The sequence below is a fragment of the Lithobates pipiens genome, unplaced genomic scaffold (genome assembly GCF_037356315.1).
Source record: "Lithobates pipiens isolate NorthernLeopardFrog02 unplaced genomic scaffold, aLitPip1_a1.2 Scaffold_23, whole genome shotgun sequence".
Lineage (NCBI taxonomy): Eukaryota > Metazoa > Chordata > Amphibia > Anura > Ranidae > Lithobates > Lithobates pipiens.
The window spans coordinates 62,396,407-62,411,444 of NW_027507785.1; the positions used below are offsets into that span (position 1 = coordinate 62,396,407).

A 15,038-nucleotide genomic window follows, 5' to 3' on the forward strand; every position below is an offset into this window, starting at 1 on the left:
TCGTAAAACAAATGACAAACTTCCCTGGGCCGCATAATGTGCAATCTGCTTTTCGTCTGCTGCAAGGTGCGCTGGCGCTTCCATTAGACGGGCGGTAATTGGGGAGAAGTTATGTTTCCGACAGACAGTTTCCAGATGGTCACAGACTCTGTCCTGATCAACTCCGAGCCTCCAGAAATCAAGCCAGGAAGCATTAGCCCTAATGTATAAATTCGTTCAGTTATATTAATTGAAGCGGACCTTCAAACCAAAAATATTTTGCACTATTGCAGCCCTCCACAAAAATGTTCTTCTTTCTCTCAACCCCACCACCTGCCTCCATTCTTGCCTAGCAAAAAATACATACTGTGCTACTGCAGCCTCCTGGAATATCCATGTCAGATATCTTAGGAGGCTTTGGCTTCCATACAGTAGCTGGAGGAGGAAGGACCTGGTTCCGTGACATCAGTGAGCCAGTTGCAACAACTTGCCCCTGTTGACGTAAGAGCAAAAGATGGTGCTGTACTCGGCATGCAGTGGTAGAGCAGCAGCCTCCTGGGATAACCGTGTTTGATATCCCAATGGGCATTGGCTTCCATACAGCAGCTGGAGGAGGCAGGACCTGGTACTGTGACATCAAAGGGCCAGCTGCAAGAACCTGCCCCTGATGACGTCAGAGCAGAAGATGGTGCTGTACATGGCATGCGGTGGTGGAGCAGCAGATTAGAGCAAGGCAAGGCTGGATTTGCTGGGCATGTGAGTATATTAATTGGGGACAACTCTGCATAAAAGTTAAGAGCAATGGGGAGGCTGACTTCTTTAAAGAGGAACGTAACCCAAAAAGGGAAGTTCCTCTTGTTTTCTTCCAAACCACCCCCCCCCCCTTTACCATTTGGCACTTTGTTTTTTGGGGGGTGGGAGCGGGTAACTGGTGGCGATCTGAGCGGAAGTTTACACTTTGCCCACAGCCCTCTGGGACACATCACAGGTCCCAGAAGACTGCGGGTCCATTCACAAAATGCAGTGCAGCTTGCACACACAGTCAGAGGTTCCCTTACTTAAGATGCCAACGCTAGGGACCCGAAGCCCAGTGAACAACAGGCTCGGGTATGGATAGCATTGGATCCCTGGACAGGTAAGTGTCCTTATATTAAGAGTCAGCAGCTACAGTTTTTGTAGCTGCTGTCTTTACATTTTTTTGAGGGCTGACTGAAGCTCCTCTTTAAAGTATATGTTGGGCCACAATAAAAAAAAATAATTGGGACATCTGTTATGCATTTTCTCATGTTTTATTTCTTTAAGAAGCACAGTATAGAAAATACCTGTTAATCTGCCAGAAATTCAGCGAGCACGAACTTCCTGTTTGAGCTGACAACACCGCCTCTGCTGCATTGAAAACCCAATTAGTGTTGTCAGCTTTTCTCTTTCCTCATCCCCAAAACATTGGATATTTTAGTTCAGATTTACAGCGTATTATGTTTAAGTAAAAATAATTGGACAATCAAGGTGAGGTTCTCATTATTTTTATCTAAATCTCTTGGCTTTATCATAAGGAGATCACCCATGTATAGTATAGACTAGCCTGGAGTCTGTAGAAGACACAAGTTCAGTGGTAGGCAACCATGGCATTTGAGTTGTCAAAGAACTACAAATCCCATGGGGCATTGCAAGACTGACAGCCACAGGCCTGACTCACAAAGGCAAAAGTATGATGGGATTTGTAGTTTTAGCATAATAGACCTCTGTAGAAATACTTTATGTAAGATAAATTCTGGCACAACCTAGCCGGATAATCAGCTCGGCTGGCACAAATCTTTTTGGCTGGCATCTCCCACGTCTGATGCCACTCCGCAGCACATTCATCCTCTGGAGCAACTGTTAAAAAAGCCAATGTAAGCCGTGACTGCATCTCTGCTACGTCTCCCCGAAGGGTCTGTGGTGCAGGAAGAAATAGAGCCAGGTCTGTTTTTTTAATGAGTAGACCTAGAGCAGAGAGCTGTAAAGGAAGAACTAGAAAATTGATATCCCGTGTACACTGGGAGCCTGCCACCAATCCCTATATAGCTATAGAAGACCTTGCTGCAACAGTAATCCTAAGCAAAAATCACATATTTTGAAAATTATTACAGATGTTTATGAAGTGCAAACAATTTACACAGCACTTTACAATTCTGTACATTCCCACAACTTCCTGCCCTCAAGGAGCTTACAATCTAGGATCCATATGTCACATTCAAACATACATGCAAGGGCCACCCTTGGACAGGAGTCCATTAACAGCAGACTAAAGTACCCGGAGGAAACCAGAGCATGCAAACTTCATGCAAATCCTCCAAAACTCCATGCATCTTGGCCAGGAATTGAACCAAGGACCGCAGTGCTGCAAGAAGTGTTGACCACTAAGCCTCTGTACTGCCCGTAAACCATCCCATGAGCCATAAACAGGACTGTCACTCTTATCCCAACCAACAAGTGCAAATGAATTGCATACAAATATATTTGTCCATCTGTTCAGCCATTCTTGTGATTCACATAGGAAGACAACACCAGTATCTTTTCAAGCATCTTGTTTCTTCTCCACCTACAGCCTGCTCATTGGATAATAAATAAGTGACATCATAATGCTGACTTCATGGTCCAATAAGCAAGCAGCTGAAACTGTAAAGCTGTCCCAGAAAATAGTGATGACTTCAGCCTGGCCATGCAGTTGTGTAAATCACAAAACTGAATGAACAGAATAACCAGTCTCTTTGTAGATAAAAACATTTTTTTTTTTTTAATTCTTTATTTTCGGTTTTGGTATAAGAGAAGACGATGTAGAAATGAGGTATGTAGAAAACAATCAAGAATTTTCCCTTCTCATCTGTAGAGGCCCATAAACTAAACAGTCCATTACAAAAGGGAAGCTGTAACAGCTAGACAATGTTAGTTATATGTACAGTATATCCTCTGTCTTAAGAGCCAAAAGGCAGCAAAACATATGAAACAAGTACAGAATAGTCCTATGTAGTACAGAAAAAAATGGCTTTTCCTAGATGACCTGTCAAAGTGTAGGAGAGAGGGGCCTTGTTAAGGAAACTGTATGTACGTTCATAAACAATCAGAACAAAGGGAGTTCGCAGGGTTATATTCAGCCCATTGCATGGATAAAATAGAGATAGAAAACATAGCAGAGGTTTATATCTACTTTAACTTTGTATCTGGAGTCCTGCTTTAAAATGGTTGAGGCCCTCAAAGAAGGAGCGCAAGAGTTATTACATCCCCAAAATTATACCATCTTGAGCAGTGATGGTCAACTTTCCTGATATGGTGAGTGTCAAGTGCGGCTCTCAACATCAACAAAGGGAAGCTCAAAAAATTCAGTGTTAGAGACTGCAGACACACATACAGGAGATGGTCAGAGACTGCAAACGTGATAAGAGAGTTGGTCAGAGACTGCGGACATGACACAGGAGTTGGTCAGATACTGGAGACATTATACAAGAGATGGTAAGAGACTGTTGACATGATACAATAGAGGGTCCGAGACTGTTGACATGATACAATAGAGGGTCCGAGACTGTTGACATGATACAATAGAGGGTCCGAGACTGTTGACATGATACAATAGAGGGTTCGAGACTATTGACATGATACAAGAGATGATCAGAGATGGCAGACATGACACAGGTGATGGCCGAGACTTCAGAGACTACAGACATGACACGGGTGATGGCCGAGACTTCAGAGACTACAGACATGACACGGGTGATGGCCGAGACTTCAGAGACTACAGACATGACACGGGTGATGGCCAGGGGCTGCAGACATGACACGGGTGATGGCCAGGGGCTGCAGACATGACATGGGTGATGGCCAGGGGCTGCAGACATGACACGGGTGATGGCCAGGGGCTGCAGACATGACACGGGTGATGGCCACAAACATCAGGTATTCAGATACAGCAGACACACATACAGGAGACTGAAGACATGATACAAGAGATGGCCCGAGATTGAGCAATATGGTACAGGAGAAGGTCACAGACTACAGGAGCAGAGACTGCTATAGGCATTGTAGGCTGGAGACTTTCTTCAGGAGACAGTCATTGACTGGAGACATATTACATGAGACTGCTAGAAATCACTGCTATATTAGGGCAGTAGGTAAAGGTGCACCGAGGGCCTCACAAAAATTGCTAAGGGGCCGCAGGTTGGGTGCCTGGGGTCCAGAGAAAATGCCTTGCTCATGGTCAATGCAGACACAGATCCTCCCTAGCAGTAAAATACCAGAAGGGGTTAAGCTTAGATCTGTGTCACTCTGTAACTTTAGAGCCGCGGCTGGTCTTCCCGTTAAAACAATTCAATGACTTTATAACTCTCGAAAGCAATCAGACCCAGCAGAATGGGGCCGCCACGTGCCGGTGGGCCAGAGGCGCACAAATCCAGAATCGGTGTCCTTCATAGCTCTGCGGGAGAACCTGTTGTGTGCAATTTGTGCCCTACAAAAGAGAGGCACTTAGGAAACTCCAGAATTTAATGCCCAATGAATATATTATGAATACTCCAGTGATTAACACCCCAGCTGCTTGTGTCTTTTGCAGAGCCTTTTTTTTTTTTTTCCTTCTCTCTTGCAAAGGTTGAGGACTCTTGAACTATATGAAACCTGGGTGATAATTTTGCCTAATGGTTGAATTAATCAGCAGCGCAGAATGTATAAAGCGCAGGGAGATGTCTGCAACGAGCTCCTAACCCCTCCCCTCTCCCCCCTCGAAAGCTCCCATTAAATGAAAAGTGCCCTGTGTTATAATGATGAAGAGTCCTCCTAACGCCTTGAATTTATATTCACCTGTGACGAATACTACGGAACTCTCTGATCAGTGCTCCCTAGGGATTCAGGCTCCTTTACAATCTCTCCCATCCTCGCCGCAATGCTTGAAATAGTTACAGCGAAGAGCCTACTGCATTGACGTTGAGTGTGCATTGTAGGGGCTGCAGGTGTCTCGTGTATATTACACTGAAAAGCTTATTACACCAAGGCTTTACCTGCCGAAGAATTTGTATTTCTGTCCATCCATTCTTGAGTTATACAGCTCTGGTACACAGCACAGCCCTGTCTGGCCAGCAGGGAGACCTGATTTTTCTCTGCTAAAGTTAAGTAACGTTTACAGGTCTCCTCCACACCCCCAGCTTGTGATTGGACAGTGAAAGGTAAAGAAGTAGACTGCTGAGCTCCTCTCTCCATCTTGCTCTCTCCTGCTATCGGCATGCTTGGATGTGCTCCCTGTGCTGCTTTAGTTTCTATGCAGGGCTGCACTAGATTTTGCATGCTCCAGTTTTAGTAAATCAACCCCACTGTTTAATTTACATGATCTCCTTATCTTTCTATATGTGGATGATTGCACTGTAATTATTTTAATAAAAAATAGTACCTTTTTCCTAATTGATATACAGATGTCACACGACTTGGCTGTTTCCCAGCCTGTCTACAGGGAAACATATCCAGGAGGGCTGTTTCCCAGACTTTTGGATTCAGCATAAAAATAAGTAATCAATAAATGGTTATAAATTGCTATACAAATATATATATTTGAAATCAATTATTTATTATATTTTGGCAATACATGGTGTTGGTTGTCTTCTGCGTCCCACCCCTTTAGTCTGTGTCTTAGAATAATAGGGAGGTGAAGCCTCCATCACTCTGCATGTAATATCCCACCCCTATTATGTTTAGCTGGTTAGTGAACCTGGAGGAGGGAGGGAGGGAATAGGATGTCATTTACCACTGTGTATACACCCACGTGTGACTCTATAGTCATATGGGCTGCTCAGATGTCATAGGGAGAAAATGCTCAGCATAGAAACTCACTGAAAACTGAGCATCTGCAGAACTGCCAACACTGCTCTGCAAAATTTCCAACTGCATTGGGGACATGGACAGAAGGGGGAGATAGAGAATAGCAAGATCAACCAGTTTTTTTTACAGAATACAGTAAACAATTCTCATAGTGATAGAGTGAATATGAACAGCGTGTAATACACCATTTATTGATCATGTGGGTTTAATGACACTTTTAGCTCGTAATTATATACAAGGGCAACAATATTTGTTACATATTGGCTTTCTGCTTCATAATGCTGCGCAGTAATTGCACTTTACTATTCCTCACTATCGGACTGATTGTAAACAGTAAATGTTCTACTTGACTGATTTAAACAATAATAATTGACTATTGGAGGCTACAGGAGAATGGGACTTTTCTGCTGTGTATTGTGCACTACATGGCCAAAAGGTTGTGGCTGCTTGGCCATCACACCAATATGTTTTCTAAACCATAGACATAATATGGTTTGTAGCTAATACAGCCTATACACTTTTAGGAAGGCTTTCTAAAAGACTTCAGAGAGTGTCTGTGGGAATTTGTATTCATTTGGGCAAAAGAGCATTCATGAGGTCAAGTACTTAATGTTAAGTTGGCCATAGATGGTGCGGTTTTCATTCCTGCAACCACATGAAAGAAAATCAGGAAAAGAAAATCACTAGATTTCCCCAATCAGCACATTCGGTGTTGATGGGGGAATCCCTCCTGCGGAGCTGCTATTGTCGCTGGCAATAATCTCATGAAAACTCTGACAGGCTGGTTATAACAAAGTTCATCAATCGATCAACATGGTTCGAATCTTGTCTGGTTCCTGCTGAACTGGCTGAGATTCAAATGGTCTATGGCTGGCTTTAGGTTGAGAAGATCTGGTTCACAGCCAGTGTTCCAGTTCATCACAAACTTGTTCAGTAGGGTTGAGGTCAGGGCTCTCTTCAGGCCACTAATTTCCAGACTTTTCAAACTCTCCAAAACCACGTCTTTATGGAGCTAGGTTTGTACACAGAACAAAGTCATGGTGGGACAGAAATAGGTCTTCTCCAAACTGTTACCTTATGCATGGAGGCACACCATTGTATAAAATGTCTTTGTAAGTTGTACAGTAACAAAACCCTTCACTGGAAATACTGGCACTCCATTGTTGGGTTGTCTACATACTTTGGCTTATAATTTATATCCATAATAATGAACTTTTTATGTTTATTTTTAAGAGCACATTGTGTTCTAAACATTGTTCCATGTATGTCCATTGCAGGTCCAAGCCAATGTGGAGAAGGCTCTGAATCTGTTTGGGCAGTTGCTGAACAAGAAGCATTTCCTCCTGACCTTCATCCGCACTCTGGAGGCTCAGCGCAGCTTCTCCATGCGAGATCGTGGAAATGTGGCCTCACTCATCATGACGGGACTGCAGGGAGAGATGGAATACGCCACGGGGGTCCTCAAACAGCTCTTGTCTGACCTCATTGAGAAGAACCTTGAAAGCAAGAACCACCCCAAGCTATTGCTCAGAAGGTAGGGTGCCTGCTATGCAACCAATAGAGAAAAAATTGTTCTACTTCAAGTCATGTTTCTTTCTCCTTGGATTTCCAAGCCACTGCAAAAGGATATGGGTTCATGTGGTCTTCTGAAGGCTGAGTCATGCATTTTCTTGACCAAGATAGAGATGTTGTCCAAGTGCAGTCATTGGGCTAGAGTCACCTGGGTAATTTTCTACTCCTCCTACTTGATAGATGTAACCACCTGCTAATGGCTTCCTAAGGGTTAAGCTTCACAAGTATCATGTAGAACAGTCTTTCTCAACCTTTAACACGGAGGGATCATTGAAAAACTTTTAGGCCTCAGAGAACCTTTGCTACAGCTCATAGTGTGAAGAGTAAGTTGTAGATATATAAATAAATACAACAGTTTGGAATTGGCATGCCTGGAATTTTTGAAATCCCTGTTTGCTCTATACGGCCATAACTATTTCAGTAATAAAGGAATGAAACAAATAATAATAAATTGCAACAATTGCAGAAGGTGAAAATTGTAGTGTTCCATTCGTATTCAATGAATAAGGACCCCGTTACTGGTGTTCAGCATGAAAAACTCTCCTTATTTGGGAAAGTGGTAGCTTGTTTTGGAGGCAAAAATTGTTTCTTGCTCAAGAGACCCATAGCAACTTCTCGAAGAACCTTGGGGTTCCATGTAGAAGTATCTTGCAACGATCAACCACTTATGATTGGACCACTGGGGAAGGACCATGTGAGATTAATTGCTACTACATTCTACTGATGTAGCTTTCTCTATAGGGAACAATTTGTTCAATGTGTTTAGACATCAATTGTTGCTCCCAACAAGTTTCGTTAACCACTGAGCTGCTCAAAACGAATATAATAGTACAGTGATGAAAACTCTAGTGTAATACACCACACTCATCAAAATAAGCTCATAATGCAATGTGAATTACACGGTGTTAATCATATCAGTCCCATATTCTATAGATAACATATATGTCATATCAGTCCCATGTGCTGGATTACTTGTATACCACTTCTTCTCATCACTGAAATTTATCCAGTTATTCAGCACATGGGACTATGCTAAAAAGGAGCCACAGAATAGTCTGACAGTCTGTAAAAACCAAGCATATTCTCCCTTTACTTCTCCCAATGTAGTATTAAAGAGTGAAAAACTGATTCCTGTAGACAAGCCAGTCCTCAAACAAGAGTTTGTGGAATCCTAGGCTTCCCCAGAGGTTTCTAGGGGTTCATTTAGCTCATTGCTCTCCCATCTGATGGCACCTGCAGGATTTCTGGTCCAAGGCCACTTAATGGGCAGCACCAACAGGATGACTTCAATACATTTTTTGGGCTGTCTGTAAAGCGGGTATTCTGACCCCTACTGTAAGGGCAGCATTTTTCCCAGTGACCACCAATGTAAGTGGCCTTCTGTCCACTGACCCCCTGTGAATGAAGTTAAAGACTGATCGTTTTAGACCAACCATTCTCCAAACCAGAGTTTGTAGAACCCTGGTCTTCCCCCAGAGGTTTTTAGGGGTTCCTTGAGCTGATGCCTGCATGATATCAGGTCCAAAGCCACTTAGTGGGCAGCACCAGTGGGATGCCATCAATGTTCTTTATAGCTGACTGTAAAGAGTGTATTCTAACCACCACTGTAAGGGTGGCATTCTTCTCAGTGACCCCAAATTAAAGGGTCTTCTGTCCACTGACCCCCAATGAATTAAGTTTAGCAGGGGTTCCCTGAGTCCTGAAAATAATTTAAAGGGTTCATATAGGAGTATAACGGTTGCAAAAGCTGCTGTAGACAATATTCTTCCCCCAGACAGTGCACACCCACAGCATCCACACTACGGATGGGCTGCAGGGCCCATTAATGACAGCCCATCATTGGTCTCATCCCGAGCACAATGGTGGGTACATGTGAAGATGATTAACAAGGGAGCCTGAGCGAAATCAATCCCCGCAGCGAGCCGGCACTGAAAGAAGAATTAAACACAATCACATCGATTTCCGAATGCAAAAGCCCAGGTTCTGCTAAAAAATACATTATCTTCATTAATTCAATATCTTCCCATCCTCTCTCTATTGATCACCGGCCCGGTGACAGAAATTGCACTTCAAGGCTGTGTGACGGTCGGAGCTGGCTGTAAATGAAGCTCTTAATGCTTATTTATTGCATCTCTGCTACCTATCTGTGTCAGCTCCTTCCAGGGCCGCTGGAAGCAGACATCGGCATGCATGAGCTGTCCAAGAACACCGCTCCAGTATTCTGCAACACCGCCACGCCACTTCTCCTAGAGCCTGAACCTTTATGTTCCAATAATGAGAGTTATTAATAACTGTATGTGAACATTTAAAGAGACCCTGTTACCAAATTTTAAATGCAGGTGAAGCACGGAAAATCAAGTATTTTGAAATGTTTAATGGCAGCATGTTTTCTTTAAATTATTTTGTTACTCACAAGCAATGAGCCTTTGAGCTTGCTAGAAAACGTGACTACTGCAGGAAGAGTCAGTTCCCTAGAACAGTCCCTTCCCTGCTTGTAAGTCATAGCCTTTCTGTAGAAGCTGGAGGGGAAGTGAAGAGGAATACTATAGAGCCCTGGTGCCCAACCTGCAGCCCAAGGGCCATATGTGGCAGTGTGAACACTTCCGAAGAAGAAATAGAGGTCCTGGGAGCCACACAAAACTCATATGAAGAGTAGAAGCAGCCGCAGCTGAGTCTCCGTCCAGGCCTCTCTTCCAGCACGTTTCACCCCATGTGCAGATCCAAGCAGTCGTTAGTGGAAGCATTTATTTGTAAAGAGGTTATGACACTGATCTAGAAGTCTCTTGTAGCTTGTCCCCAGTCTATATCTTGTAATGTGTCTTCATTCTCCAACCGCCCCTGTTGCCTGTCTGCGGTCTGTGATCCTCAGGTCATCTCCTCTATTAGGTCTGAAGTCTCTCTGTCTTATACTAAATATTATGTGCAGCCCTTTGTGGCAGTCAGGGGCCACAGTTGAGGCCCCTATATAAGCTGACCAAGCACTGTTCATTAAGTGGGAAGATTTCCATCTAATATAACATTAGAAGCAATGCATGCAGATTGGTGTAACATCATTAATACTGTGCGAACCGTACCTGGAGCTTATGCTTTGAGAACAGCCTGTAATGTTGGTTTTGCACTGGTTCCTGCTTGGGTGCTCACCTTTGCAATGAGTGCAGGAATTTATAACTAAACTTTGTAGTTTCTTTTTTTTTTTTAACTGCCTGGTGTTTTTTTATTTTGGGGGCTTGTCTGGGATATGAACCCAGCGCCTCTAGCAACCCAAGAGAGAATCATACCACTAGTTCATATTTAAATTCACCCTGTTGCCATACTAATACAAAAAAAGAAAAAAAAATATATGTGCATTGAACATATTTAATGCATATTTACTTGTAAAAGCCTCCCTGATTTAGACCTACAAAGGACCTGAGCCTGCCACTGAAAGTCACCATCTTGGATGTGATGTCAGTAGACTCAGAGATGACACTCTACAGCAGCCTTTCTCACCCTTTTTTTTAATCCCTGAGAAACCCCTAAAATGATTTTTAGGTCTTGGCGAACCCTTACTAAAAGCAATTTATTGGGGTTCAAGGAGAAACATGTCCACTATATTTGTGGTAAGTATAAAGAATGAAACCTGGACAGTGGTGGTCCGAATGGCAACCTTAAATACAGATAAACAGATCATTGGCATCTTGCTGCTGGCTTTACTAAGTGGTCCTGGTCCCAAAACTAAGCAGGCTCCATCAAGTAGGAGGTAATTCAACTCAAGAAACCCATAGCAACCTCTGGAGAAACCCTAGTTGAGAATGGCTGCTCTAAAGCACCCTCCCCCCTCCAAGCTATTTAAAAGGTTATCAGGGGAGGGACAGAGGAGCTGGGCCAGCAAATACAGTAATTGGGGTACTGAGACATACAAGGAGAGAGGTGGCAGTGCTAAGTACTTTTTTCTTGAGTAGTTAAATATTTTAGCAAGTTCAAAGGTACATTTGAAAAACATTTAATATTTAAAAATTTAATAAAACATTATTTATGGAAAGGAAAAACACTTGATTTACTTGATTTTAACTTCAATTTATCTAGTTTGGTGGCAGGGTCACTTTAATCATCAGCAGTCCATGTAAACAAAATCTGTTCCATTGAAGGAACTTCAACCTTCTCAGTAGATGGCACACAGAGGTTATCAAGCCAAGAGATACGATCAAAGTACACTTAGTCCATTAGCAGCAGCAGATCAGTGTTTGCCATGTCTGACAGGGAACGGTATAGCGCAATCCTTAACCAGTTTGAGCCCCACAAGTCCCCCGAGGACAGGAGGGATTAAGCGGTGTGATCTTCCTCTCCATGAACCGGTCCTATTTAATGGTGCATGAATCCATCTCATTATAGCCTTCCTGGCTGGTTACAGCCATGTCCCCTTTGATGTCGGCTTCCTTTCGTTGCTTATTACAAAACTACGGCCTGCACTTTTTTTAGGCTCCCTGGGGCTGGTTCAGGCACACAGAAGGAGCCGAAATGTAATTTATATTGAGATCAATGAAAAAGCTGCTCGCTCGCCTCTGGCTGCCTTGTTGATTGTTACCGATCTGGCGTCTGCGTGATGCCCACAGTGAAAGCCTTTGACGAGAGAGACAGGGGGTGCCACCCAGGTCTGCGCCAGGTGGTTTGCTTGGCCAGAGACCTCTCAATTATAAAATGCATTTGCACCTTTAAAAAAAAGGAAGCTTCATATATGCTGTTATCTCTGAGGCCCAGACTTGATTTATATATTTTCCATTTGTATTTTTTGTGACCCATCCTTGGACAAATGTTCTATCTTCTGTCCATTCACAAATTAATAAAAAAAAAAATGTTTTTCTACTGACCTAAGTCTGCCATCATGTGGCCCTCCATGGCAGGACTGGTGACCAGCAATTCACCGCTGCAGGCCAGGCCTGCCGCTAAGCTGTCTTGTTGCTGTCTCTCATCGACATACAAATGCCCTGAGAATGCTGCTGGGTGCCACATCTTGGATGTGATGTCAGTGGCCCAAGCAGACGCATTGACACTCCATAGTTCTCCTTCACATTCTCCTTCACCCCTTTCCCCCTTCCCCCTGGCAGATACATAAAATGATGTAGGAAGAGGAGGGGCAGAGGAGCTGGGCCAGCAGAGACAGTATTTAGACATTTCCTGAAGAAGAGAGGGCTGTAATGTGCAGGGAGGAAAGGGGGCTGTAATAGGGTCTTCATTTTCTTACAAGTGAATAAAATATTTTATAGCAGAAATGCTAATCTTTGAGTGCTGCAATCCAGGCCTGCTATTTATAGCATTTGTTTAACAACCTAAGAACTTTTCAGCTGTCATCTTCATATGTTGGCAGATATATTTACGTAAATTGTTAATTTAAAGGGTCAACTTTTTGCTTCTACCAACATTGGAAGGCATGATCACCAAGTTACCATGTAGACATTATGGCTGTGCAGGCCTTTGGGGTATCTTTGGAGTCCAATGAGAAACATCAAAGTTTATGAGAATCTGTTGCTTTGTCTCTTTCTCTTAGGACGGAGTCTGTGGCGGAAAAGATGCTCACAAACTGGTTCACCTTTCTTCTCTATAAGTTCCTAAAGGTAAGATTCTGTTACATTTCTTTTTTTCCCCTCTAAAGTGGTAGAGCTCAGGTGTGTTTAGATCAATGAGGAGACCACCATAACTCATGTCAACCAATCAGATGTTGACCTAACTTAAAGCCTAACTCTGAGCTATTTTTTTTCTGTTTAAAGTGTCCTCCAGTCGCAGTGAAAATAATAAAACTGCTTTTTGCTTCAATACTCAGGGGTGGTGTGAGTGCAGGATGTCATGGACCTGTCTTCTGAGAGGGAGTCAAGATGGTGCCTTGCACTCTAGGTAGTGATGCAGAGAGCTGAACAGATGTCTTCACCTCTGTGCACCATTGAGAACCACCAACTCATGTCAAAGGCGAGCGTTTCGTGTGACTGGCCTAAAGATCTTGTGATTGTTTAATATGGGCAATGATAGTATAAAGAATAATGCACACTATGCATGTGGCCCTTAAGGTGAGTTGATTGTGATGTTGAATGGAACTGAGAAAGGACAGTGTACCCACACAAAGCTATCAGGTTCCTCATCTCTCCTGGTTAGGGTGTGCTGGGCATATCTTGTAGAGATCTAAAATGTAGATGAATTAAGTCATTTTCAAGAAAGATTACCATACTCTATTGATTTAAGAACGAGCTGATGGTATTTTCCCATCCAGCAAACAAAATGACATTTCCTAAATCCTTCTATACAACTTAGTGCTGGGAATAGGGGGTGGATGAGAAAGGCTTCTTTCTTCCACCATAAATATTGGAACATTTCAACTAAATAAATACAAACATGTATACTTATTTTTTTAACTAAACTATACTTAATTATTTTAACTTTAAGATGGTCAAAATTAAAAGTGAATATTAGGGACAGCCAGGTGTCAGAGAGGCCAAGGTATCTACCATATGCAGATGTTGGGTCATAAGAATGCTGTAGCTGAGGTATGGGCCCACAACATGACACAGGGCACCGCGGGATGTGGCAAGGACATTTTCTAGAATTGGGTTTCCAAAGGCCACATTTGCATACTGCAACTCCACCAGATTTTTCTGATCATTTTCAGTTCTGAGGTTAGTTTGGTCACCTCAAATGGTTAAAAATTCTAAGCTAAATCATAGGTGCTTGCCTCCTCCTCTGGAGGTAGGTCAGTTGATAAAAATCTATCCAACCCTTGACTTGAATGGGAAGTACCCATACTGCAGGAGCGGTATTCAATTCAAGCCTATGGGACGTTACTGCACTTTTGTACCGGACTTGATGTAGATGACACGAAGAAGGTGAGTAAGGACTTGTGGTGGTTTGAGCTTTAAACTTGGGGTAGTTTGTGAAGAGAAGTAGAGCTCAAACGTCTTAAATGTGAGGAAGAGGTCATTTGGCATTTTCTACATATCCCAAGGCTCTGTCGATCCTTTTCCTATGTTTAAGGAAGGCTAACATAAATAGTGAATTTGTTCTTTGAGCTATCAGGGCTATACAGTTTTTTTTTTATTTATATCATCTGGAAAACCGTGGACGTTTTTCCATCTTCCAACGTTACAGTCTTTTTGTAGAAATAAATGACATTACACCCCCATTTTAATTCCAGGTTCTATTCCAAGGGGTCTGAATAGACCTCAATTCTCACCGCCTTTTCTGTTTTATTCATTAGTCCTTAGACTTGACACAAGAGGCGCCCAGTCAAGGTCATTCTTTGGCTCCCTTTTTACTACTTGTAGTTTTCTTGCCCTGAAATACACATCCACTTTAATGGACAGAGCCAGAACTTTCCTCTTAAGCTGAGTGGTTTAAAAAGCACTTGCCTCCTCCGTAAAGACTGAATATACCCATTTAGTCCAAAGTAAGTCCGTGAAAGCTCTCTTTTTCGTAGACTACGTGCTTAATATATACACCTACCTGGTCATTATGTGCTTTTTATATAACACACCTTCAGTCTTTTCTCAGCCAATGAATAGGAAACTCCTGCAGGGAACGAACACTTATACATGGAAAGTGTTGCATTTCTGTCACTTAATAGCTCTGCTGTGTTTTCTGCATCTCCAAGTAGCCAAGTTAGTTGTGTATTTCTTAGATCCTGCTCATGT

General features: G+C 42.9%; 1 protein-coding gene across 1 annotated transcript in view; it reads left to right on the forward strand.

Moving 5' to 3' along the window:
- The window catches only part of PLXNA1 (plexin A1), a gene marked incomplete in the record, with an annotated part of 497,669 nt that overhangs the window by 436,038 nt on the left and 46,593 nt on the right, over positions 1–15,038 (forward strand). The window contains 2 exon segments of the mRNA XM_077451741.1: positions 7,092–7,348; positions 12,911–12,977. Of these exon segments, the coding sequence (XP_077307867.1) occupies positions 7,092–7,348; positions 12,911–12,977 (324 nt within the window).